Here is a 27,567-nt window from a genome sequence, read left to right as displayed (position 1 = left end):
ACTTTAGAAATAAAATACAGATTCGTTGTGTTAAGCTACGATTAAAAAAGTAATTAGAAGTTTGAAATTTTTAATTACTGCGACACAATATTACCTGCCCTGGAAAGCAAGTCGTTGGGCAGTTGGCATGTCTCCCCCCACTCTCAACCAGTCCTTTTATGTGTTATTTAACCCAATGCTCTTGCTAGAAAGTTGATGGTTGGATTTTGAGTGTTATTCCATTAAAAGAAATTATATTTTTTAAATAAGTTAATAAATTAGTTTTTAAAGTTTAATTATTGTTAAAATCATTTAAACATGAATTAATTATTTTAATTTTTTTGTTAAAAAATAAAATTAAGTTGAATGTTTATTAATTAATATCCAAGTTAAAGATTAATTTAATAATTTACTATAATTAAAAAAGAATGAACAGAAACTAAAAAGAAAATCTTGCTACGTGAAATTGATGTCAGAGAAAAAAAAAAAAAAACAATTCAAATAGTTTGTTCGGGTCGGCTCCGTATGTTGTACTGTAATGGCGACCTGGTCAGGGTCAGCAGCCCACCAAACGCCCAGTTCCCGTTTTCTATCTTTTTAAACTTCAACCACCTCCATCACTCTTTTCATCATTTCTTGTCTTTCTCAGGAATTCAACGTTGTCTCTGGTATGTGGCTCTCTCTTCCTCGGTTTCCTTTTGACTTAATCTTGTTTCTTTACACAGTTTAATTGGTTATGCTTCCGTGCTTCGACTGCTTGCTCTATTTCTTTTTAATTTTCATTTTTAATTCTCTGCAACCCCCTGTTTGATTCACTTCTCCTCTGTTTTCAACTTTCTGATGGTTTCTGTTGTTTCTTATTTTCCTTAGGTAATTTGGTGTTGTTCGCTCTTAGCACGGGTAGTGCTTGGAAGCATAAAAGGTTTGCAGTTTTGGTGACTTAATGCATTCTTAGGATGATTATATCAAGGATAGGGGCACTTGGAGTTGTCTTGGTTGTGTGGTTATGCTGGTCTTCACTGCTTACAGGTGCCGAAGACCATATTACTGACCCGGTTGAAGGTGATTTTGCTTCGCTTTGTTGCTCTCTGCCAATCTGTTATTTTTTCTCTACAAGGTTTTTTAGCAAATTTGTTTTCAGAGCAGGCTTAGATTCGCTCTGCTGGTTTGTCTTCCCACTAGTTTTTTTTTTTTTTTAATAACTCTAGACGTGGTTTTGACTATTCATCATGTGGATGTATAGAGTCATTTTAGTAAAAGGCTTTTACTTTGGTTCTCCTATTTATTCCAAACGGAAATATTAGGAGCTCACAGCATCATTGGTGTTTTTCATTCTTCATGTTTGTTTAAACTTTATTGCTATTTGTAAAAATTTGCAGTGAGAGTATTGCGGGCCATAAGGAAAAGTTTGATTGATCCCAATAAGAATTTGAATAATTGGAATCGTGGAGATCCTTGTACTTCAAATTGGACAGGAGTTTTATGCTCCAATACTACACTGGACGATGAGTATCTACATGTTATAGAATTGTACGTTTCCTGTAACACTAATAATGTCAATTATTTGAACATCCTGTTTTGCTTGTATTAGTTTTCTCTTGGATAGCTAAATACATTTTATGGTAGTTTAAGTTAGGTCCATAACAGGTGGATAGTATCTGCTTGGACTTTATTTGTTCTGAAATTTATTTTCTATTTTAGCATTTGTCGCTTAGATATTCTGATAGGATATAAAAAGTGGTGATGCGGTTATCAATAAAAAAATTATATTCTTCATAAGTTATTGGCCCGGCTGTTTCATTCATTTAGATATTCACGAACCTGCTGTTGCTCAAAAATCTATGTGCTTATATTCCTGTATACTGTAACAATTCTGCATTGTGTTAAATATCTTTTGTACCATCTAAACTCCCTTTCTTAAATCAGGCATTTGAATCAATAGCTTTCTTATGGTGCTTACTTGTTTTCCTTCCCAAAATTGTTAGTAAGATTCATTTCAACATTATTTGCAGGCAACTACTGAATATGAATCTTTCAGGAACCTTATCACCGGAGATTGGCCGCTTATCCCATCTGAAAATATTGTGAGGCACAATACATTGATGCTAATTGTTCTCTTATGATCTCCATACTTCAAAAGATTTTGGAAATATTTTTCTCCTCACCATTCTTGAGAATGTGTTTTTTTCCATATAGTGATATGTTTGTTCTTGAAACCAATATGTTGTTCTGTACCATGTGTTAAGGGATTTTATGTGGAACAAAATAAGCGGAAGCATACCAAAGGAGATTGGTAATCTTACATCTTTAGAACTTTTGTAAGTTCCTTGCCTCTTAGTTTATATACTCAATGTTCGTCTTTTCATTTTATAGTTTGATGTAGTGATGCAAATATGCTCCTTACTGTGCATCTTTAGGTGTCTAGCTTTCAAATAATATATATTTGTGTCTACTAACTAATGTTATAGATTTATGTATTTTGCTTGCCCATATTGTGGCATTATGAATGTGCACTTTATATGCTTTGCTGCTCAGTCTATATTACTTATGTTCCAGGCTATTGAATGGGAATCGGTTAACAGGGTTGTTGCCTGAGGAGCTTGGTAATCTTCTAAACTTGGATAGAATACAAGTTGACGAGAATCATATATCAGGATCAATACCTAAATCATTTGCAAATTTAAGTAAAGCAAAGCATTTGTGAGTGTGTTTCTTTTTCTACTTAGCAACATTAATTAGACTGGTATACTGTTTACATAATTATGTTATCTCTTCTTTTCCTCATTTGTGATATACTTTTTTTTTTCCTTTCATGAAGTCATATGAATAATAATTCAATTAGTGGGCAAATCCCACCCGAGCTCTCCAAATTACCCAAGCTTGTTCACTTGTAAGTTGTTCTTTTAGATGGGATTTAAGTGTTGATTCGAGAAATGAGACAGAGACCTTCTTTTGTACTGCTTTCTTTTATGGTTGCTGTTAACAAAATGAATTTCTGCAGCCTTCTTGATAACAACAATTTATCAGGGTTTCTTCCACCAGAGTTCTCGGAACTGCCGAGTTTACTTATCCTGTACGTTTCTTTCTTTGCTGGACCTTTTGGATTATGTAACATTTCTGATTCCCAATTCTAAGAGGAAGATGATACACGTGACTTTTAACCATGTGCCTTTCTTTTATTTCTTTGTTTTTTCCTTTTAACAGGCACATATACATTAGCTTTTACTATGTTTTACTATGTTCTTTTCATTATAATATATATTTCTTTTATTAGCACTTTCAGATTTTTTTTTTTAAATTTTTGAATAAAATATATATGGCTAAAATAATCTTATGTGACACTTCAACTATAAGTATTGTTTATACTTCTATGCAAATGTTTCATTCTTATTTTTTCACAATAAGTTATCTTTTCAACTGTATTCTGATAAAACTTGCAACTCTTTTGGTGCAAATAATCTAGTTATGTACTCAGTTTTATCTTTAATCTTGAAATAATTTATGTCTTCCCTGATAATAAGCTAAATGAGGGCAGTTGTATTTTGTTTGCTCTTGAAAGATTGGAATTAGAAAGAAATGCACTTCTATTGAGTTATTTGGAGTTAAGTTATGGTTTTACTGATCTGTTGGTTTATAGGCAGACATTTGGTGTAACACAGGTGTGGCTTGCTCGAATGGGGTTGGATACAATATCTTTCTTTTTGCTCTTATAAAAAGTAGAATGGACAGTACAAGGTATAAAAATGATGAAGACCTTGATTTATTCATAAAACAGCAGGTATATATATACACAATGACTAATGTCAAGAGTAATGATAATGGAGCAATTTTAGGTTACTATATTTGATATTAAATCAAGCTAATAATTAAATGAAAGTCTGTTGACTAATCAACTATGATTAAAATAGTTCTGTATTTGGTATATATACACAATGAAGATTTTTAGAGAAAAATAAATTACTAATTTTTATTTGTTATATTTTGTGTTTATACTTAAAAGATAAATGTAGAATAGTTATTTTTGTTCTATTTGGACTCTAATTTTAAGATATAATTATACTATTAGAACTGTAAGTAATATAGTATTTTACTTGACATGAAATCTTTATCAACACTTCCTCTGAAATTGGCGTAAATATATCATACATGTCCAACTTCCAAATTAGGTTCTGAAGAGACTTATTGCATATTTTTTTACTGAAAATGTCAGATACCTGGTTGCCAGAACATACATGATATAAGTATAGAGAGCCACCAACCACCTTCTCTTTCATGAAATGTTGATCAATTTTAATGTATTTTGTCATGTCATGTTGAATTAAATTATGAGCAATGTTAATGGCTGTTTTATTAGCACAAAACATGGATAGTTTCTCATCTTTAAGCAGTTTTAACTCCCTCATTAGCTTTTGCAAATATAGTAATTCACATACTTTTTGAGCCACTACTCTATATTCTGCCTCAGCACTGGAGCGGACAACCACGCTTGGTTTATTACTTTTCCATGTAACTAAGTTGCCTTCTACAAATGTGCAATAACCTATAGTTGATCTTCTATTATCTAGAGATTTAATTCAATCAATATCTGTAAATGCTTCTATTTTAAGATGACCATGTTTAGAAAAAAGCAAACCTTTTACTGGTGCAAATTTCATATATCATAATATGTAAAAAACAACATGTAAATGAGTTTCACGAGAATCATGCATGTACTGGCTCACAAGACTAACTGTGTATGCTCTATAAAGTCTGGTATGTGAAAGATAAATGAGTCGTCCAACTAGTCTCTAACATCTTCCTAAGTCAACTGATGTACCACTATCTACTTGTAATTTGTGGTTACTTTCAATAGATGATTTTATTGGCTTGCAACCCATCATTCCAGTCTCTTTTAATAAGTTTAGGATATATTTCATTTGAGAAATGAAGATCCCTTTATTGGATCTGATAATTTCAATTCTCAAGAAGTATTGCAATTTTCTTAAATCTTTTATTTCAAACTCTTGAGCAAAAAGTTCCTTCAACCGAAGTATCTCCTTTATGTCATCATCTCTAGTCACTATAATATCATCCACATAAGTAATGAAAAAAATGACCTTACCCTCACGATGTTTGATAAACAGGGTATGATCAAAATTGGTTTGTTGATATCCAAAAGAGATTATAATTCTTTTAAACCGTTCAAACTATGCTCTTGAAGAATGTTTCAATCCGTATAAGGTATTTTTTAATTGGCAAACTTTTTTTGCGTCCTTTCATCTTTAAATTCAGATAGAATTTTCATGTACACCTCTTCCTCTAAATCTCCATGGAGAAATATATTTTTTATATAAAATTGCTGTAAATCCCAATCAAAAATAGCTGCACAAGACAAAAGTATTCTAATTGTGTTCATTTTTGCAACATGTGCAAATGTCTCCTGATAGTCAGTCTCATAGGTTTGGGTAAATCCTTTAGCCACCAATCTAGTTTTGTACCTTTTGATCGATCCATCTGCTTTGTGTTTTAAGGTAAACACCTACTTGCAACCAACTATCTTCTTTCCCTGTGGAGGTGAAATAAGTTCTCATGTTTCATTCTTTATTAATGCTCTCATTTCTTCAATTATGACTTTTTTCCGTTTGGGATCTCCTAGAACTTCTCTCCAGTCGTGTGGAATAGACATAGAAAAAACAGATAAAATAAAAACTCCATAGGAGGGAGATAGAGAGTCATAGGAAACAAAGTTAGATATAAGATGTTTAGTGCAAGTTCTCGTTCCCTTTCTAATAGTAATAGGTTTATCTGATAAATTACAAGAGAAAGATAACTCATCAGTATTTTCTAAAATCATATAAGATTCTTAACTTGGAACAGACTGCATGATAGTTTTTTCAGACTTCTCTCTCCTTGAATACTTTTCAAATTTGGTTTATCTAGACATCCAATATTATATTCTTGATTAAAACTTTCTGCAATAGAATTCTCCCTCTGAATATAATTCTAAATTGTTACCTAATTAGGTATCACTTCTTCCTTCTCACTCTTCTCCTAAAGAGGTGTTGGGTTTAAGTTAAAGTAAAACTTATTTTCTCTAATGGTAACATTCATAGTTAAAAAGTATTTTTTACATGGTGGATGATAACACTTGTAGCTTTTTTGGATAGAAAAATATCAAACAAATACACACTTAAGAGATTTAGGTTCTAACTTACCTCCATTTCTATCATGAATAAAACACACACATTCAAACACTAGTGATCGAATTATCTTCAGTATATGTCTGTTTTTTCTTTTAGTAATTCCATTTTGTTCACTGGTGTAGGCACAATTTATATGATGAATTATCCCATTTGACTTCAGGTAGACACGGAATCTACTATCCATATATTATGTACCATTGTCAGTTCGCAGAATCTTAATTTTAATACCAAACTGTATACATATCATTTTATGGAATGATTGAAAACATGAAAGTATAACACCTTATGCTTTTAACAGATAAATCCATGTTAATGTAGTACAACAGTCAATAAAAGTAACAAACCATCTATGACCAGAAAGAGAGATATTCTGAGTAGGTCCCCACACATAAGAGTGAATAGTCATAAAAGCATCAGTACTTCTGTTATTACTTAAATGATAAAAGCTTATCTTATGTTTAGTAAGTTCGCATGCATCACAAAATAAAAACGTTATAGAAGTTATTTTAAATAATTTAAGATATAATTTTTCTAAAATAAAAAAAAGAAAGATGTCCCAATCGTCAGTGCATTGTAGTATCTCTATATTGACTTCTTTATTTTCAATGGTTGCTTGATTCTAATTAAATTCATATGTTTATTCAAGACATATAAGCCATCTTGCAGTTTACCAGTGTCAATTCTCTTCCTAATTTGAAGATTTTGAAAAATGCAATGATTAGGAAAAAATTTAATTTTACAGTTGAGATTTTTAATTGACACTAATAGATAAAAAATTGTTAAAAAAATTAGACACATGTAAAATTGAAGAGTGTAATAGTAGAAGTACAAGTAATAGAACCTGTTCCTAACACAGACGTGTATAACCCATTTGCTATACGGATATTATCCCCTTCAGTGCATGAATAATAAGTTAAGAATTATTTAGAAGAGTCTGTCATGTGTTTGTTAGTTTCAGAGTGTATAATCCAATTATTAGGAGTGGAATATGATAGAGATGACCAATACCTGATTTTACCATATTTGATGTGCCAATAGTTGATGAAGCGTTAAGTTGACTCATAAGACGCTTCAAGTTTTGAATTTCTTATGTGGAAAATGCTCCAATGGATGGTGAATCAAGTACTTCACTGGTTTCAACAAAATTTATTTGAACTCTTGCAGTTCTACCTCTAGTTCTTCTCCGACCTCTAATTGGTCTTCTATGCAACTTCCAATAAGTTTTCCTAGTATGTTTTGACTTGCTATAATAGTTACATTTCCGTATATACCTGGATTGATCAGACTAAGCAATTTCTCAACTGGTGCAGTGTGAAGTATGACATTTCTTTTACTTTCTTCTTATTAGACATAAATATAAGTTTATTCTAATGAGGGAAAATGATCTTTACCAAGAACCTGAACCCATATTTGATCATATTCGGTATTCACACCAGGTAAGAAATCATAAATCCGCTCTCTTTCTATCAGTTTCTGAAATTTGACTGCATCGATAGGACAATCTGCTTGGAAATGTTAATAGTAATCTAACTCCTGCAATAATACATTTAGTTCAGAAAAATATTGAGAAATAGTCATATTTTCTTATTTTGTGCCATGAACTTTATTCCATAGTTCATAAATCTGAGTGTCATTACTCATCTGTGAATATGTAAGAAATGCTGCATTTCATATCTTTTCGACAGTGTTAAGTAACAGATATATTCTGGTAATAAGAAACATGATATTTCTTCTACTTTATTCTTACTCGACATAAGCATAAGTTTGTTTTAATGAGGGAAAATGATTTTTACCAAGCAGCTGAACCCGTATTTGACCATATTCGGTGTTCACACTAGGTAAGAAATTATAAATCCGCTTTCTTTATATCAATTTCTGAAATTTGACTGTATCGGCAGGACAATCTACTTGAAAATGTTGATAGGAATCTAACTCCTGCCATAATATATTCAGTTCAGAAAAATATTGAGAAATAGTCATATCTCCTTATTTTGTGGCATGAACTTTATTCCGTAGTTCATAATTCTGTGCGTCATTATCCATCTGTAAATATGTAAGAGATGTTGCATTCTATATCTTTTTAGCAGTATTAAGTAACAGATATGTTCTGCTCATATGAGGTTGCATGAAATTAATGAGTCATGACATTATCAAGAAGATCTCAGAGTCTCATCTATTATATTTTAAAGTAGCAACATTTGATTTTTTCATTTCATCAGTAATATAACCCTGCAATTCTTTAAATTTGATGAACAATAAATAAGATCTTGACCAAATGAGATAATTAGTTTCATTAAGTTTTACGGGACTAATTTGTAATGAAAAATTATCAAAACTAGTAACACTCACATTTTTTTCTTCTGTTATCTTGTAATGTTAAAAATAATGAGAAAAATACGCAATAAGAAAAGATGAACTTCCTAATATGTACCAAAATAGCCAAAAAATGGCCAGAAAGCGGAAAAAAAGCCAAAAAATCTAGAAATATATCTGGCTCGGTGGCAGCTCAGACGCAGGTAGCTCCGCTTAGGCGCGGAATGACCAGAATAAGTCGGTCTGGCGTGCAGAATGGCGAGATTGGATGTCCCTGTGCGCAGAAAGTTTGAGCGGGGTAGCGCGCAAGAGGTTTAGACGAGTTGCCTCAAGGTGCGGTTCAGGGGATCGGCTGAATGTGTGCAGCCGCATGAAATTCGGAATTTGGACGCGCAATGCGTGCTGGATCGCGTGTGAAACGCCAAAAAAGAGGCGGATCTTGGTGTGCGATGGCCATACGACACGATTCCAGCCGGAATGAGGTTATTTTTGACGGCACGTGGGGTTCACCCGCTTCCACTACTGGCGGCGCATGTGGCTTGCGCGACAGAGATTCCTCCGGTCTGGTGCCAGTGAACGGCGGCTCTGTCTTGGTGTTGGTGGGATTGGGTTTTTTGATAGGTGAGTACCAACTCAGCCTATTTTGCTATTTTAGAGTTTTGAGAAAACTTTAAAATTAAAATTCTAAAATTAGTCTTATTTTGACTCTAATATCATGAAGATTTTTAGAAAAAAATAAATTAATAATTTTTATTTCTTATGTTTTATTTTTACACTTAAAAGATATATATAGAGTAATTATTCTTATTTTAGTTGGATTTTAATTCTAAACTAATAATTATATTATTAGAACTCTAACTAATATAGTATTTTATTTAGTATAAAATCCTTATCAACGCTAATCAACTATAATTGAGACAGTTCAGCATTTGGTATATATACACAATGACTATTGTCAAGAGTAATGATGTGGAGATGATGGATTTTGATCATCGGGAGATTAAAGGAAATGAGAACTTGAGACAAGAGGCCCATAATTACTTCTATAACATGTACAGAGAGGAGTCATTTGGTGGTCAAAATTTGATGGTATTTCTTTCAGCACCCTTGATGAGTTGAGTTGGAAGACATTGGAAAATGACTTTACCGAAGAGGAGATCTATGAGGCTCTAAAACAGTGCAAGAATGACAAGACTCCTAGACCAGATGGTTTCAATGTGGGTTTCCTATAAAAGTTCTGGTACTTGATGAAAGACGATATAAAGGAGCTTCTTAAGGAAATGCATGAGGCAGATACTTTTGTGAAAGCTCTCAACTCAACTTTTCTAGTAGGTTATTGCCAAGGTGGAAGAGGCGAGGAATATTAAGGACTTTCAGCTTATTAGTTTAGTGGGATGTGTGTATATTCTTATTACTAAAGTGCTTGCAAGAGGTTGTCAAGAGTGTTGGGTAAAGTGGTTGGCACCTACCAGTATACATTCATTGAAGGAAGACAGATTGTGAATGCAGTCTTGATTGCTAATGAGATTTGGACAGTATTTTAATATGAAAAAAATATATGATCATGTTAGTTGAGATTTCATTGATTATATGCTTGCTATGATAGATTTTGGAGTGAAGTGGTGAAAATGGATCAAGGTGTGCATTTTTTTTTTGGTGGGATATGTGTATAATCTTATTGCTAAAGAACTTACTATGATGGATTGCTAATGAGGTTGTGGACAATATTCTAATATGAAAAAATATATGATCACGTTAGTTGAGATTTCATTGATTGTATGATTGCTATGATGGATTTTAGAGTGAAGTGGTGAAAATGGATCAAGGTGTGTATTTTTTTTCCTTTGCAGTCCTGGTGAATTGGGGACTTTTGAAGTTGTTTAAAACTTTCAGAAGTATCCGATAAAGAGATCTTTTATCCCCTTTCTTGTTTTTCATTGTTATAGAAACTTTAATAAATTGTTATTACACGTTAGAGAGTTGGAACTATTGAAATGCCTCATAGTTGGCAAGGGAGAGACAGTTAAGGAGATCTCTCATCTATTTTTAACTAATGATAACTAGGTGTTTTGTCAAGATGAAGTTTCTTTGTTAAACCTCCAATGCATATGTCAGGATATTAAGGGTAAAAAAAAGAGAAACAATAAAATGGGTAAATTAATTTTTTGCATGTATCAATTAGGGTTATGATTAGAGTTAATGTTTCCACTGTATTGATTCCGGCTGTGATAATAGCTGTTTTGATTGCTTATAGTTTATAAAAAATTCAATTTTTATGTTATAATCAATTAAGGAAAGAATAAGAATAAATTCATAGATTTCTCTTTCTATTTCTCTTCTATTTTTCTCTTATTCTTTCTTCTCTCTTCTCTCTTTCTTTCTTTTTTAAGATCAGACAATTATGTCAAATGCGATAAGGTGGTATCAGAGGTAGAAAATCCCGAGATGATCACTGTGAAGGAGGTCGACATGAAACTCTTCGCGTTAATGGATGAAATGCGTCAACAATTCAGCTTGATCCTGGATCTGCTCCGTGGTAGATCTGTCGACTGGATAGAAGAAAGGCAGACACGTCTAGAGGTCGAGATTCACAAAGGCGGATGCCTTTTGCCTCAATTGAAAGACAGCTAGCTATACCCCGAAAGATACGATGCCGACAGCTCAAGAGGTCGCACCTGATGGCCAATCAACGCCTTTTCCGCATGATGAAGAAGAAGACAAGATTTGAGATTCAGATAAAAAAATAAACTCTAAAATCGGTTCAGTTATTTAACTAGCCTAAACAATACAAACCAAATCAAGTTCCCTAACTTATCTGATTCGAGCTGGTACAGTCAACATTTTGAACCGAACCAGTTCTCTTGCTCCTCTCTTCTTTCTGTCTCAAACAACAGCGACCAAGAATGAAAACCCTAGAGGTCTTTGCCTCGTCCTCCTCGGTCAACTAGGTAGAAAGAGTTACCTCTTGTAACCTCTGCTTGGGTTCCGCCTTCATTCACACGAGGTAAAGATGGAAACTTGTAGGTCTCTTGTTCTTCAAATGGGTTCTAATATGGAAAAGAAGATGCAGAAGGAGAAGCGGAAGAAGAAGAGGTTACTACAATGACACGATTAGACTAACTGGCAATGGCTGCGTCGGTAATGTGGATAGGCCAATATGTGAAAATTTGATTTCATGGAGTGGAAGCAATAGAAAGCTGCTCAAAAAATATATATATATATATATACATTTATACATAATTAAAAAAAAATGATTTTCTGGGGAGTAGAAGCAATAGAAAATTGCTTCAGAAAAAAAAGATATATACATATATAATAATTAGCATATATATATAATCGCTTTAAGATATATATATATATAAAAAGGAACAAAACTTGCTTTAAAAATTATATATATCTATATATTTAATAATAATAATAATAAGGTATATTTTAACCTTGGGGACAAGGTTGATACTGAAAGGGAAAGTATTGTCCAGATATTAAGGGTAAAAAAGAGAAAAATAATAAAATGGGTAAATTAGTTCTTTGCATGTATCAATTAGGGTTAGGGTTGGAGTTAGAGTTAATATTTCTGCTACATTGATTCCGACCGTGATAGTGGTTGCTTTAATTTCTTAGAGTATATAAAAGACTCAATTTTTATGTTATAATCAATTAAAAAAAGAATAAGAATAAATTCACAGATTTTCCTCTCTATTTCTCTTCTATTTTTCTCTTCTTCTCTCTTCTCTCTTTCTTTCTTTCTCAAGATTAGAGAGCCATGTCAAAGGTTTCTGACAGCACCCTGCTGTATGTTCAAGCCATGTCAGGTGTGAATATTAATTTAGCAAAATCTGGACTAGTATTAATAGTGACAGATTGGCAAAAGTGATGGGATGTAAGGATGTCAAACTACCAATGAAATATTTAAGGCTTTCTTTGGATGCTACAACAAGGATATAAGGACGTAAGATCCAATTGTGACGAAATTTAAGGGAAGACTATACGGATGGAAGAGAAGTTTATCTGAAGGAGGTAGACTGACTCCCATAAAAAGCACTTTGTCCAATCTCTCGGTGTATCATACATCCCTAGTGAGAATGCATGCAAGTATTGTCAAGAAAGTGGAAGCTATGCAATGAAAATTCATGTGAGGTGATTCTGAAGAAAAAAAAATATCACTTGGTGGTCTTTAATGTAACTAAGAAACCTTTGAGTGAAGAAGGATCGAGTTGGAGATCAATTTTGGAGATGAATAAGGCTTTACAATAGAAATGGTTGTGGTGATTCATGAGGGAGAGAGATGCTTTGTGAAAGAGGATTATTGGGGTGAAGTTTGGCATGATAGAGAGAGGATTGTTCGTGAGAGTTGTGGCTTCTCCCCACGAGAGAGGGTTGGTGGATAAAAATGTACGAGGGTAAAGAGGGATTTCAGAGGTGTGTGCAATAGAGAGAGGGAGATGGGAGTAGAATTGGCTTTTGTTTAGATAGGTGGCTTGGAGATAGAACATTAAAATATAGTTTTTTAGAGATTTATGCCATAAGTTGTTACAAAGATATGCAATTTAGAAGGCTTATGGTAGTGATGAAGGTAGAAGTAATTGACATGTGGAAGTCACACAGAATCTTAATGATTGGAAAATTGATCAATGTGAAGCTCTATTGGATACTTTGGATTCAATCATGTTGATTGAAGAAGTTGACAAGTCAATGTGGACTCTTAATGCAATGGGAAGCTTTATGGTAAGATTTTTCTATAGATACTTGACCAAGAAAGTGACGCGGGGACCTCTAGGATAAAAAATATCTTGATCATGAAATCACTATACATTAGCATGCAGAAACTTAGCTTTTTAAGAAACTCTCCCTATTTGAACCACATTTAGCAATTTGAATGCAAATCAAGGATACTGAGAATTAAAAAGGAATAGAAAAGATGTCACGGTTTACCCGATAAGTTAATTCCGATTCTCCAATTTAATAGAATGGTTGAAGCAATATCCTTTGAATAACACTCACTATCAAATTAGTAATTTAGAAAGAAACAAACTAAATTTTTGTTCTGAATTCTCTAAGTTGTTTACAGCCTAATGGTGATGTCTTTATATAAACTCGAACACTTGAATTAAACTCAAACTCTATCTCACTCTAAACTTATCCTAATCTTAGGATTAAATACACTTAAAATAATTAATAAAATAATAGTCTATCATAATCTTGAATTTAAAATAATAATTAAACATTTTTAAAATAATACTCAAACACTTTAAAATAATAGAATATTACTTCAAGATAAGCTTGCCTTTGAATTATCCCATGTGATGAAATTCTTCTTCTTGTTGCAAAAAGGATAAAAACATGTGAGAAAATAAAGGAAGGAGTTTCCTTCTCGGATTCCACCTCTTCCCGCACAGATAAGGATCTTCTTCGGGATTGGGCTTGCCGCGTGGTCATCTTTCTTTAGAACTCTTCTCGTTGGCTTGTTTGGGTTCTTCATCCTTATCTTTAGCTGCACTCTCTTGTCCAAAAGGACTCTATAACTCGGCCAACAAGAAGGACTTGAATGAGGCGTTCCCTCATATGTGGTAGAATCCTGTGTGTTTGGGTCCCACTCATGCCCATGTCCTTGCCTGCACATGTGAGCTAGGATGCTCACATGCGCGGCATGTGATTGTGTGGTCCTCCCTTGGGCCTTAATACCTTATGGCCAAATGGGCCAAAGCCCCTTTATTTTAGGCCAAAACTTGGCCTTTCTTTTTGCTCGCGATCCGCCAAGCCCATGACATATTCTTCGGGTTTTTCTTTGAACAAATTTGGGCCTTTTTTTATGAAAGTCCGAATTAGGAAAGTGTTTAGAGGTGTAGGTGCTTTCCTCTTTAAAACAATCCATTTTAGGAAACAAAAAGAATCCGGATCTGCTTGCCTGTTTGGAATGGAACCCGTGGGAGTTCTTACAAGAAAGGGATTCTCCTTTTTCGCGGGCTTGCACCCGCACACTGTGCGGCGAGCATGCATGATGTCTTTGCACTTGTGCGCGCACGGCTCTTGTGCTGTATGATATGCGTTGTGTGCACTGCATGTCTTTCCCGTGTGGGCAAATGCCCGCGGATTGCATTCCCGCGGGATTTTGGTTTCTCCTAAGAGTCCTGCTTCAAGCGGGATTGTTGTGCTTTCCATAGTTGTCTTTTGTTGCTATCCATGCTCACATTGGAAAGAGCCTATAAATATGAGCTTTTCATTCAAACAAATCTAGAAGATGGAACCTCCACCAAAAATTACATTTTTTGCTCGGGAAGCAGGTTGGGGATGCATTTTGATGATTGATAAGCTTAACAGGGTTGTGACATAAATAGGTAGTGCCAGCATTATCACAGTAAATTGTAGATGTGGTAGATTGTGAAAAGTGGTTCTTGGACTAGATATTGAAGCCAATTTAATTTAGTAATAGTGGTAGCCACAGTGCGATATTCAATCTCAGTAGAAGAACGAGTAACAACGTGTTGCTTCTTTGATGACCAACTGACGGGATTGGCACCAAGAAAGTTGTAGTGAAGGGGCTGTCATCTGCATTACTAGCCTGGTCAGCATCAAATAAGACATAAAGCATCATAGATGAGAAGTATCAAAGTAAAAGACCATGATTAATGGTTTGGTTTAGGTAGCAAAGGACGTGTTTAGCAGAAGACGAATGAGTGGCAGTAGGACCATGCATGAATTGAGATAAACAGTTCACTGCATAAGAGGTGTTTAGCTACTATATAAAAGACATTGTTTCTACACAAAAAAAGGAAGAAACCCTAACACCTAGTTTGGATCGTGGAGAAAATCATGTTTACTTCAACTTCCAATGGCAGTAAACGGTATCCAGCTGGAAAATTTGGGATAAATTTTAAAACCAACGAATTGGTGGTATGTGACCGGCATGTTACTTTTTTTCCCTTATACCCCTATATAATATACTTAATTTTATTTTTATCCTCATAAATTATTATTTATTTTATTAAATAAAAAAATTTAATTTGATTATGTGTAATAATTATTTATTTAAATATAAATGTAATTATACTGGTAAACAATTTATTTTTTCCATTAGATACTTATATACCATTTACTATTACATAAAATAAGTTTGGGTAAATTAGTAATTTAACTGAAAATACAACCATACCATCCTATCATTCAAACAAAAATATGCCATTAACATACATTAATATACAATCATCCAAACATAAAACTTTTTTTCCATTCTCATCCTCTGTCTGGTGAAGGACAAATGTTGAAGGACACCAATGACTTGCCTGTATTTTGAAGGATTTGTGGCAGGTGAGCCATCTTGTAAGCACAATTTCTCTATGGTCGAGAGGCCTTTGAACTTCCTTGCCATCACTCATGTTATGCTTGTGAAGCAAGTTGACAAAACAATTACGTTGGGAGAGAATAACGCCATCATTGGTATCTAATGCTTCTATACCAAGGAAGAAGTTAGAGTCACCAAGGTCCATGAGGGAAAACTGATGAGCTAAAGACTGAATAACTTCATTGATCAAACTTGTGTTATTCCTGGTGATTATGATATTGTCAACATAGATTAGGAGAAAAAAAAGTGTCTTGCCAGAAGAGAGAATGAAAAGATAATGTCTGATTGAGAGTTGATAAAGCCACAAGAGAGGAGAAATTGTTTTAGCTCAGTATACCAGGTTCTTGGAGCTTGACAAAGGCCATAAGTAGCCTTCTACAGTCGGCAGGCATGATCAAGAAATTGACGATGAATGAAGCCTGGTGGTTGCTGTGTGTAGACTTCCGCAAACGGCTGACATGAAGAAAAGCGTTGTTGACATCTAATTGATGAAGTGGCCATAAAAATTGGGTGGCAATGGACAAAATCACACGAACTGTTGTGGGCTTGATGACCTGACTAAAAGTAGAGTGGAAACAATACCAGGTCGCTAAGTGAAGCACTTATCAACTAAGTGGGCCTTGTAACGACCAATCCTCCGATTGGGTTTGCACTTCATTCTGTAAATCCATTTGTAACCAACTATGTTTTGTCTATTAGAAGCAGGATTGGGTTTGCACTTCATTCTGTAAATCCATTTGTAACCAACTATGTTTTGTCTATTAGAAGCAGGAACTAATCCCATGTGTGATTATTTACATGGGCATTAAATTCATCTCTCATGGCAGAATGCTAATGAGCATGTTTTGTGGCTTTACTGTGTGTAGGGGTTCAAGAGGTCCTAAAACAGGAAGATAGTCAAAAATATTTTTAGGTTTGTATATGTTATTTTGGGACATTGTAATAATGGTGGGACCAGGAGATGGAGGGCTTACTACACTGAAGGAGATGAGTGTGAAGTTGTACTATTTAAGGCTATAGACGAGGAACCTGATGGAGTGGAGACAGGTAGTCGAGAAGTTGATGAAGTAGATAGCACTGGAGCTGTAGGTATTATAGGATAAGGAGATGGTGAAATTGGAGCATTAGGTGGTAAAACATTCGGGCTTGGTGACGAGACAGGAGTAGCTGCAGAAAAGTCAGGTAGAAGTGGTAACTTCTGTGACTTGAGGAGCTTGTAAGAATAGAGATTGAAAGGAAAATAAAATTTCAAGAAAGACAATATGGCAGGAGAGATATATACATGAGGTGTTGGGGTCGAGACATTGATAACAATGATGAGAGGTGGAATAGTCTAGAATAACACATGGTTGGGATTTAGGGTCTAATTTATGGCATTTGTGTGGTTTAAGCCAAGGGTGGCAGAGACACCCAAACACCTTGAATGTTAGGTAGTTTAGATTGTCAGGAAAAGAGTTTCAAAGGGAGATTTTTGCTGAAGAATAGGGGTTGGCATGCGACTTATGAGGTAAACAGCAGTTTGACCAGCTCCCGTCCAAAACTTGAGGGCAATTGAGGCCTAACACTTGAGAGTAAGAGCAGTTTCAAGGATATGACGATGCCTTCTTTCTGCAGTGGCAACATGTGGAGGTGTGTAAGGGGAGAATAAAGATGTTGAATGCCATGTTGACAGAGAAAATGATTAAGCCTTGATATTCTCTTCCTCCATTAGAGTATAGAGTGATAACGGGAAGTTGAAAATATTTCTTAACAAGAGTGTTTAAATTGCTCAAATACACTTGTAGTGTCATATTTTTGTCTAAAAGGGTATAGCCATGTGTATTTGGTAAAGTGGTCCACGAAGATGGCATAATATTTGAAATGAACAAAGGATGTAATGAGAGCAGGACTCCATACGTTTGTGTAGAGCAATTCAAGTGGTTGTAAGCTGTGAAGCGAAGACATACCAAATGATAACTTATGACTTTTATTGCAAAAGCAACAGTTACATAAACTCAAGGCAGTCTTTTGAGAGATAGGTAAATGAAATTTAGCATCCTTTTTATTTGGGTGACCTAAACCTTGATGCCAAAAAGATATAGCTGGATGTAATGTGGTGTTGCGGGTAGGTACATGATGAGTTTGAATGTGAGGAAAGAAAGATGCTTGATCAGATGATGGACACTTGTAGAGGTTCCCATTGCTCCAGCCACTGATGAACATTGCCCCCATTCTCAAATCCTTCACCACAAGGTAAGAAGTAAAGAATTCACTAGAAGTGTCAATACTTTTACAAAATTGTGAAACTAAGAGAAGATTTCTGGTGATGTGAGGTGCACACAAAATATTGTTAAGTGCAAATGAATTATTAGAGGTATTAAGCACGATGGAACCTGTATGTATGATAGGATTGTTGTTACCATTACCAACATGAATATCATCGCTGCTATTGTACTCAGAATGAGTAGCTAGGTTCTGGAAATTCAGAGGTCATGTGATGGAAGCTCCAGAAATCATGAGCCAACTTTTATTTGTTGTTGATGGAGTTCAAATAGAGAGGGGGCTTGAGGCTCAAATATCACCATTGACCTGCATTCATTGGCTGAGTAACCAAACTTGTTAGAGATCTGACATTGGATTTTACCTCCATTTAGGCTTGATGGAGATGGAAGTCAATTGGGATTGATGCCTTGGTTTTCTGGATTGTAATGCCCTTGCTGATTATGGGTACTTACTGTCCACCATTTAGGAAAAGTACTTCTTGTTTTGTTATTATTGTAGTTTCCTCCTTTGGATTTGTTAGAGTTGGTGAAATGCTGATTATATTATGTTGTGATGTTGATTGGTTCCTTCTTGCCGGCTTTATGTTTTAAGAATGTTTCATGGTCAACAAGTGTATCAAATAGTTCTTCGTCTGTTATTGGAATGTAACGGGCACGTATAGCAGCACTGATCTCCTTGTGCTTAGGTTCAAGGCCTGTGAGGATTGTTATCACCATTTCATCATTCACTAAGAGGAGATCCAGCCAGCAAGTTCATGGGCAATGGTTTGGATTTCTCTTTAAGTATTCGGCCACAGGTTTGGAGTTTTTTACCATGTTGGGTAGAGTTGTATGTAGGCCATAGATTCTGGTTTTTGATTTGTTGGCATATGGAGTAAAGAGATTGTCCCAGACTTGTTTGCAGTTTCTGCAGTTGCCATCATGTGGGCGCTTGTGCCATCAACTGAGGCCATGATAGGATTTTGAAGAAGGCTGTCTTGTCCCTCCATACCTTATACTCTGGTGAGTTTTAATTCTGTAGGACACGGATATGAGGCATCAATATAACCCGTTAGGTTGTATCCATGAACCAAGGTGATGATTTGCACTCTCCATGTTGGGTATGTATTGTTGCCTGTGAGTTTGAGTGGGATTTCAAGGCAATATTGAAGGTTATCAAGAAGTTGGCTTGAGATTATTTCCTGCTATGTGATATTGGTATTTTGGAATTCTGCAGCAGAGTTTTCTGCCACTGTAGGAATAGTTCAAGTTATGCTTGTTGGTTTTTTTTTTAACTCTGATACCATATAAAGGTATTGAAAATGATGAAGACCTTATTTTTTTCATAAACAGCATATATATTCACAATGACTATTTTCAAGAGTAATGATGATGGAGCAACTTTGGGTTCTATATTTGGTGCAAAATCAAGCTAATAATTAAATGAAAATCTGTCGACTAATCAACTATGATTAAAATAGATTGTGGGATTGTAACTTTTATAGATTGTTGACTAATCAACTGTGATTGGGGCATATTATATGGGATTGGAGCTGATATAGATTGTTTACTAATCAACTGTAATTGCGGCTGATTATGTGAGATTGGGGCTGATGATCTATTAGACAGAACTCTCTGGTAGAGCTCCATAGTTTTTCTAATCAATTCATGAGGCTTTTCATACCATCCAACCTGTACATTACTACTGTAAATATCATTCTCCTAAAAGTAAAAAGTATAAATGTTTCATGGAAGAATTTTGAAACTCTTGAAGGGGAACTTGTTGAAGCTAGTACTTGGATATAAAAAGGATTTTTAGAAGAATAGGAAATTGTATAATCTGAAGAGCTGGTTAGGGATACGATAATTTTAATGCTAATCTAATGTTGCAATGGTAAACGGAGTATTCCCAGGAACTAGACATTGTCGTGTTTTAATTTTACCATCTATTATCATTCTGATGGATGGTGAAGTCGACACGATACGGAAATACCAGCTAAAGTTCTGAACTGATTTTGGCTATTCAAGGAAATTTAGCATCTATTCTGATAACAAAATGTCCTGCTTCGCGGCCAGTAGATTATGTAGAATTGAATGGTTGTTCAAGTAAACTTTTGTTTGCATCAGTATAATTACTGAAACGGTTATGGTTAAAACTCAAATGTGATGCCAAACATTGGAATTCAACAGTGGGATGACTGTATGACTGGCAATTGTTGTTTGTAACTTGCTAAGGATGGAAACAATGATACTTTAATGGTCACTATATGTTCCAAGAAAAATAATGTTAAGGTAGAGCGAAGTAATAGAGATATATAGGATATGCTAAATGTGATGCTTAAAAGATGCTATATGTATAGTTGACAGTCATCTTTGCTAAAAATTCTCTTTGAGATTACATAATTTGTTTTCGTAGGTTACATTTTGTGATTATGTAATTACCTTTTCTCTACATATTTTTTTCATTTGTTTTTCTGTTTTCCACAGTCAACTGGATAACAACCACTTTGATGGTGCGACAATCCCAGCTTCATATGGAAACATGTCTACATTGCTGAAATTGTAAGTGCTTAAGAATTATTCATATATTTGCAACTAGGTCTTGGAGGCAGAGATATGGATTATAGAGTGACTTGCTGCTCCTATCATGTGTTTAATATTTCATGTGCGAAACACTAAAATCTGGTCCTTGAAAGTTGAAGCATGATATTCCATTTAGAGAGAGAGTACAGGAACAGTAAGATGTGGTGGAAAATGGGCATGGTTATTAATTACCTTAGAACTATTTTTTTTGAGTTGTTACTACTTGGAAGAAAAGAATCCATACAAAACATTCTCAAACCAATTCAGCTGGTTTGTATATTCAGTCCAGTTTTGCCATATTTTCCATACACCTTCAATTGTTTACTATTACTGGAATTATATTTATCAGTAGTTCAAATCTGAGCTGTTAAGGATTTTACAAAGTTTTTGATCTTAAAACCAGACAACTCTTTCTTTTTGCGTTTTCAGGAGTCTGAGGAACTGCAGCTTGGAGGGAGAGATCCCTGACATGAGCAGGATACCGAAGCTCGGTTATCTGTGAGTTTATATACTGAATGCTCCTTCATAAAATCATTTGACAGGATTGGATTTTTAATTGGATTTTGAATGTTTCTCTTTTAGCTATTATTTATAATCTATAGTGCATGATTTCAGAGACCTCAGTTTAAACAAGCTCAATGGATCTATACCTCCAGGCAGGCTTTCTGATAAAATCACAACTGTGTAAGAACTGCAAACTTCTTCTTTCTGCATTTCTTGCTTTACTCTGAACTCCTTGTCTTTTACAGTTTCTTTGACCTCTGATATTTACCATCAATTCATATGTGCAGCAACTTATCCAACAATAGTCTTACCGGAAATCTTCCTGCCAGCTTATCTGGTCTTTCTCACCTTCAAAACTTGTGAGCACTTTTTGGGCTTCTTTTTTGACGAGTCCTATGGTTTACCGATGTTTCTGTAAATTAAATGATTTAAGATAATAACAAAGCTGATTAAATTCAATGTTATGTATGAATGTCTTTGTTCATCTGCTTCCTCCTCCTAATTGCAGGTTACTGGCAAATAACAAATTGAGGGGCCCTATCATGTCTAGCATTTGGCAGAACAGGACATTGAAAGCAAATGAGACTTTCACCTTGTAAGACTTTTGAAGATAAATTATCAAATTTTCATTGACAGTGTGTGCACATTGATATTCAGGTTCTCGAGCATATAATCAAGGAACAGTTTATTCTCTTTGTTGTTTTAGGCTCATTTGTAATTTGATATATAGGTTGTTAGAAACAGAGTTTATAATTAATGTAATTCCTTGTCTTGTTGTACTCAGTGATTTGTGGCCTTTTGGTGTTGCAGGGATTTGGAAAACAATATGATTTCAAATATTTCAGGGAGTTCCAGTGTCCCTCAAAATGTCACTCTTCGGTTTGCTTCTATCCTTGTTTCTTGTGACTTCTAAACAAAATGTGAATCTGCCTACTGTTTTGTTATCTAAAATGAAATACGTTTTACAGTTCTGTTTACTTCCAAAAAAAGATACAATATTTGTTGCCAGCTTTATCTATTATGGTTGAACTCAAGTTACATTATGTAATGATGCTCATGGTTCTTTCATCACTATTATCTTAATTTCAGGCTTCGAGGCAATCCTTTATGCTCAAATGCAAATTCAGTGCATTTTTGTGGATTACAAATAGAGAAAGAAAATGCTAGTCACAGAACAGATTCTACTGATGGTTGTCCCCCAGATGCATGTCCCCCATCTTTCGAATTCTCCCCAGGATCTCCTGTACCTTGTCTTTGTTTTGCTCCTTTGCCTGTTGGATATAGATTGAAAAGTCCTGGATTCTCAAGTTTTGGTCCATATAAAAAGACATTTGAAGAGTTCTTAACCTCTGGTCTCAATCTGCATATTGATCAGATGCACATCGATTCCTTCCAATGGGAAAAAGGACCTCGACTAAGAATGTACTTGAAATTTTTTCCTTTACATGATCCTAACATCAGCAGTTCTCGTATCTTCAACAAGAGTGAGGTTCAACGAATTAGGCGGTTATTTATGGGATGGAATATTCATGATAGTGAAATATTTGGTCCCTATGAACTTCTAAACTTCACTCTGTCAGATGTTTACAAGGATGGTTTGTTCTCTAAACTTATCTTTTATATTTCTTGACAAAACTTTATGAGTGAGACTAAAAGCATATATCAATTTACTGATATGTTTTTCCTTCCCACCCTAAATGGAACATAAAGTTCAACGCCAGAATGTTACTCCCCTCCCCTGCTTTCTTCTACCTCCAGTTTTCACAAAGAAATAGTTACTTTAGGATGGCCATGATATATTTCGCACATTAATGAATTAGAAAACCTGCTGACTTTTCCTCCGTTATCAGCAGTTGAAGTTTGTCTTCACTTGTTTGCTTAAAATTTTTGGCTGAGACATTTACATGGATAGGTTCTAAGATTCCTCCTCGTATTGAAAAATGTGTTTAATTTCCTCTCTGGTCAGTAAAATTATATGCCTAAAATGCTTTGTGCTAGAAAAATAGTTTACAAAAAAATGGTAATCATGCTTGGGACTGTATTGCACACACATAAATGGTAATCATGTTTCTGGCCACGTTAATTTATTGTTGATTAACCTTGCTTTCAAGATGTTTTAGTCCAAGCACACGTGGTATCACTGCAGTGGCACTAAAAATCCTGTCTGTCAATTACTTTATCAGAGAGAATTGCCCTGTTCACTTTCTTGTCACTTTAAGATGATTTGATGTGTAAGAAAATTATTAAGCAGCTATCCTTTACTCAGCCAAAAGCAAAAGCTTTAAGCTGATGATAGTGTTACTTGATGATCCATTCACAGATGAGATATGAGCTGATTATCTCACCTTTTCTCGTCCATGTTTTGGAGATACATGATGATATTTCAATATAATTTCATGTATCTGTTTGATGTATATGATTTCCATACTACCTTAAATTATTTACACTTGCTGCTCTTGTGGATGTCAGTGTTTCCAAATTCAACATTCAATCTTAATAAGGGTGCACTAGCTGGGATAATACTTGGAGCTATTGCTTGTGCTGTCACATTATCTGCAATTGTCTCACTTATTATCTCAAGGTTCTACTTGAGAAGCCACCATGTACTTTCTAAACGAAAACAATGTGAGTATCTCAGAACATTGGAGATAAGATGCTCAGAGTGATACATCTACATCTAATGTTCCAGTGTGCTTTAACATTTCTCCCATATTTACATACAGCATCTAGGATCTCTGTTAAAATCGATGGAGTTAAGAGTTTCACTTACAGAGAAATGGCACTGGCTACAAACAATTTTAACAGCTCTGCCCAAGTTGGCCAAGGAGGTTATGGCAAAGTTTACAAAGGCATCTTGGCCAATGGCATGGTTGTTGCCATTAAAAGAGCACAAGAGGGCTCATTGCAGGGTGAAAAAGAGTTCCTGACGGAAATTGAGTTGTTGTCAAGATTGCATCACAGAAACCTTGTTTCTTTGATTGGTTATTGTGATGAAGAAGGTGAACAGGTGCTTCTTTTCTTCCCTTGCTAGCAATTAAATGCCCATAAGAATTATAATTCCTTTCTGGTAAGAGGTGTATGTAATCAGACAAAAAGATTTCAGAAAGCACTAAAGGACAAAGATGGAAGATGTGAATAATCTGGACAGCTGATTTCAACAATATTACATAAATAAAATATGAGATGCAAGAACTGAGATGTGACTTGGGTGTATGGATTCTTAATTTCTGTTAAAGGCCCCTGAAGGAGGATGTAGTTATGGTTTGTTAGGGAAGAGGGTAAAGATTCATTAAGAGAGGACTCTTTGATCTCTTAATGGTAAGGACTCATTAAGAGATAACTCTTTTGATCTATTTTTTAAGGGCCTGTTTAGAGAGAACACTTTGATATCTGATTTCAGGAAAGAAACTTGCATTTCTCAACGACAATTTCTGTTTTTTTTTTTTCATTACACAATTTTAGAGACAAGATAAATCTTATGGATAACTCCCAAACTGCCCTCAGACTGTCTGGTAACCTCTTCCATGTCTAAGAAAAAATAAAAAACTTACAGTTTAACCCAGAAATGACTAGGAAGTGTAGAAAATAAATCCTAGCAGAAAGTATCTAGGAACTGCAGAAAACTTAATCTACTCTTTTCATCTTGTCTCTATTTGTAAATCTTTTATAGACCAACTAAAATCCACTACTAACTTCATAATAAAATCTTTCTTTTAGCAGCATGTACTCTTGGTTAAAAAGATCATCTACCATGCTATGGTATTCTTAGAAACTACTAGTTGGATACTTATTTCTAGTTGTTGTGCATGCAGATGTTGGTGTATGAGTTTATGCCAAGTGGCACCCTGAGAGATCGTCTTTCTGGTATACTCTTGGTATTTGTCCTGTTAAGTTCATTTTTTAATCATCATATTGCCTTATTGTTTAGCAGGAAGAACAAACAAAACAACTTATTGTTCCTTTTTCTTAGTCTCATATGTAAATATAAATCTGAGGTTCTCATGGATATCAATAACCTTGCTTGGAAAATCTTTTTCTTGTTTGTTTCTTCTTTCCTTTTGGTGTTTCTTTTATGTAGGACATAATCATGATACTATAATTATATAAATGAGTTTCATGAGCTTACTTTCGTGGTTAATGTATATGCTGTCACAGCTAAGTCTAAAGAACCTCTGAATTTTGAGATGAGAATGAGAATTGCCTTGGGTTCGGCAAAGGGTATCCTCTACCTACATACAGAGGCTGATCCACCAATATTCCACAGAGATATTAAGGCTAGCAACATATTACTGAATTCTAAGTTCACTGCAAAAGTTGCTGATTTTGGCCTTTCAAGACTTGCCCCAGTTCCCAATATTGAAGGGTCTGTACCTGGTCATATATCCACAGTTGTGAAGGGGACACCGGTAAGGCTTTTATGGCATTTATATTCCCAAAATAATAATAGGCTTCATGAAGAAATTGGTTGTTTATGATATTTAGTCATGCAAAGAGCCTCGACTTTAAATTTCAGTATCCATCTTGTTCTGCCATCAGTCTTTTCCATGGTGGCTCAAGCTTTTTATTTGTACTAGTTTTATTTCTTATGGATGTAAAGCTTACTGCCGATATGACTAGTTTTAAAATGTTAAAAGAATTCACAAAAGAAATTCTATTCAAGTAACATAGATATAGCGGAATATGTTTCTCTGCCCAAAGCCATTCTTTTGTAGTAGCTGCATGTTTCAAAACTTGAAATCTTACTCTCTCACTAAAGTGGGAGAGAACTCCTAGTCTATTGCCCAGGGTTTGAGAAAGCCATTTGGTTTGGTGGCCTGTTACTCCCCTTCAGAGTCCGGTGGCTTGCTTAGGTTCTAATGCATTATCTATCACCTTGCCCTGAGGGTTCTCCCTCAAGTAATGGGCTATTAACCAAGAAAAGTTAACATTTAGATCTTCCTTTTCTCTTTGCAGGGTTACCTTGATCCGGAGTACTTCTTAACTCATAAATTGACAGACAAAAGTGATGTCTATAGCCTTGGAGTTGTATTTCTAGAGCTTCTGACTGGGATGCACCCAATCTCGCATGGCAAAAACATAGTTCGAGAGGTGAACGAAACATATTATCAGCTCCTATTAGTTAAATTTCATCCTATCCACATTTTGCTTAAGCTACATTTCACTTGAGTGTTGTTACATCCACATTTTCAATAGGATATTGTTAGATAAAAAAGTGAAGAATGATTGAACCATTGTCACTGCAATCTGCATCATTTGACTTACCTTATTGTCCTCCTTAGTTAAAAAAAAAAAAAGAGGTGCTTTTTCTTTTTCTTCTTCCTCCTTGTCCTTCTTCCCTTCGACACACTTTCTTTTGGGTGCACATGGATACGAATGTTTGTGGGAGTCTGGTTATATGCTGCATGCGATCAGTATCCCAATCATCTTAAATTGAGTCTGATCTTATTTGTGTTTATATATGTTGATGAACTTCAGGTTAATGTTGCATATCAAACCGGTATGATCTTCTCGGTCATTGACAGTCGAATGGGCTGTTATCCCTCTGAATGCGTGGAAAGGTTTGTAAATTTAGCCCTGAACTGTTGCCAAGAAGAAACCAATGCAAGACCTTCAATGGCAGAGGTGGTCCGGGAACTTGAAGATATATGGTTCATGATGCCTGAGTCTGACAGCAAAACGGAAGAATCAGTAGACACCGAGTCTGGAAATATTGTAACTCCACCATCATCATCTGTGATGAAGAATCCTTATCTCTCAACTGATGTCTCTGGTAGTGACCTTGTTAGTGACGTAATTCCCTCCATAAGACCTAGATGAAGAAATACTATGAGACCCAAAAAAAAATAAGAGTTGCTGACTTCTAATACAAACTATAGTTTTGTTAGATAATTAGAACTTACATATCCCTTGTTGAGGATGTAGATTCGAGTTTGTTGGCTGTTGGTTCTTATCATATAGTAACTAATAAAAACATAAAATATTTGTATAGTTTTTTTTTTATTATAAAAAAATAATATGTACTAGTAACAAAGTTGTAAGATATTGTGTTGTTTTAACACGAAATACTATTGTACATATAAATATTATCAATTTAGTGTATTAATTTGAATAAAATTAGTCAAGTGATTAAAAAGAAATGAAAGAAAAAAAAAATAAAAGGAAAGCAAAATATTTATTTCTATTTAAATGAGTAGAAATTCGTTAATATTTTAAAATTTATCCTATTTCTGTTTATAACAAAAAATAATAATTAATTATAAAAAGTTGTTAACACCTCTTGATAATACAATAATTACATATGTAAAAATAAAGAATGAAATTATAATTATTTAAAATTAATAAAAATTTTGAGAATGAAAAATTCTAAGTGTACAAATGTGACTGTTATGATTTTTTAATACAATAAAATATTATTTGATTTTTAAAA

At 34.6% G+C, this 27,567-nt stretch overlaps 1 protein-coding gene across 1 annotated transcript; it reads left to right on the top strand.

Moving 5' to 3' along the window:
* The first annotated feature begins 494 nt into the window (after positions 1 to 494).
* Positions 495 to 27,230, top strand: LOC110823709 (Leucine-rich repeat protein kinase family protein). The gene is made up of 21 exons (XM_088214087.1): positions 495 to 647; positions 850 to 1,041; positions 1,359 to 1,509; positions 1,992 to 2,063; positions 2,226 to 2,297; positions 2,536 to 2,679; positions 2,798 to 2,869; positions 2,981 to 3,052; positions 20,541 to 20,615; positions 21,066 to 21,134; positions 21,252 to 21,320; positions 21,428 to 21,499; positions 21,649 to 21,735; positions 21,951 to 22,019; positions 22,230 to 22,735; positions 23,610 to 23,765; positions 23,864 to 24,147; positions 24,953 to 25,004; positions 25,296 to 25,546; positions 26,094 to 26,228; positions 26,616 to 27,230. The coding sequence occupies exons 2-21, from the start codon at positions 936 to 938 to the stop codon at positions 26,955 to 26,957; spliced, it is 2,856 nt and encodes a 951-aa protein (XP_088070213.1). The 5' UTR covers positions 495 to 647; positions 850 to 935; the 3' UTR covers positions 26,958 to 27,230.
* Positions 27,231 to 27,567: the final 337 nt, after the last annotated feature.

This window comes from Carica papaya, chromosome 2 (genome assembly GCF_054855325.1).
Source record: "Carica papaya isolate Zhongbai chromosome 2, ASM5485532v1, whole genome shotgun sequence".
NCBI lineage: Eukaryota > Viridiplantae > Streptophyta > Magnoliopsida > Brassicales > Caricaceae > Carica > Carica papaya.
The sequence above is the reverse complement of the archived record's forward strand: the minus strand, read 5'-3'. Positions and strand labels throughout refer to the sequence as shown.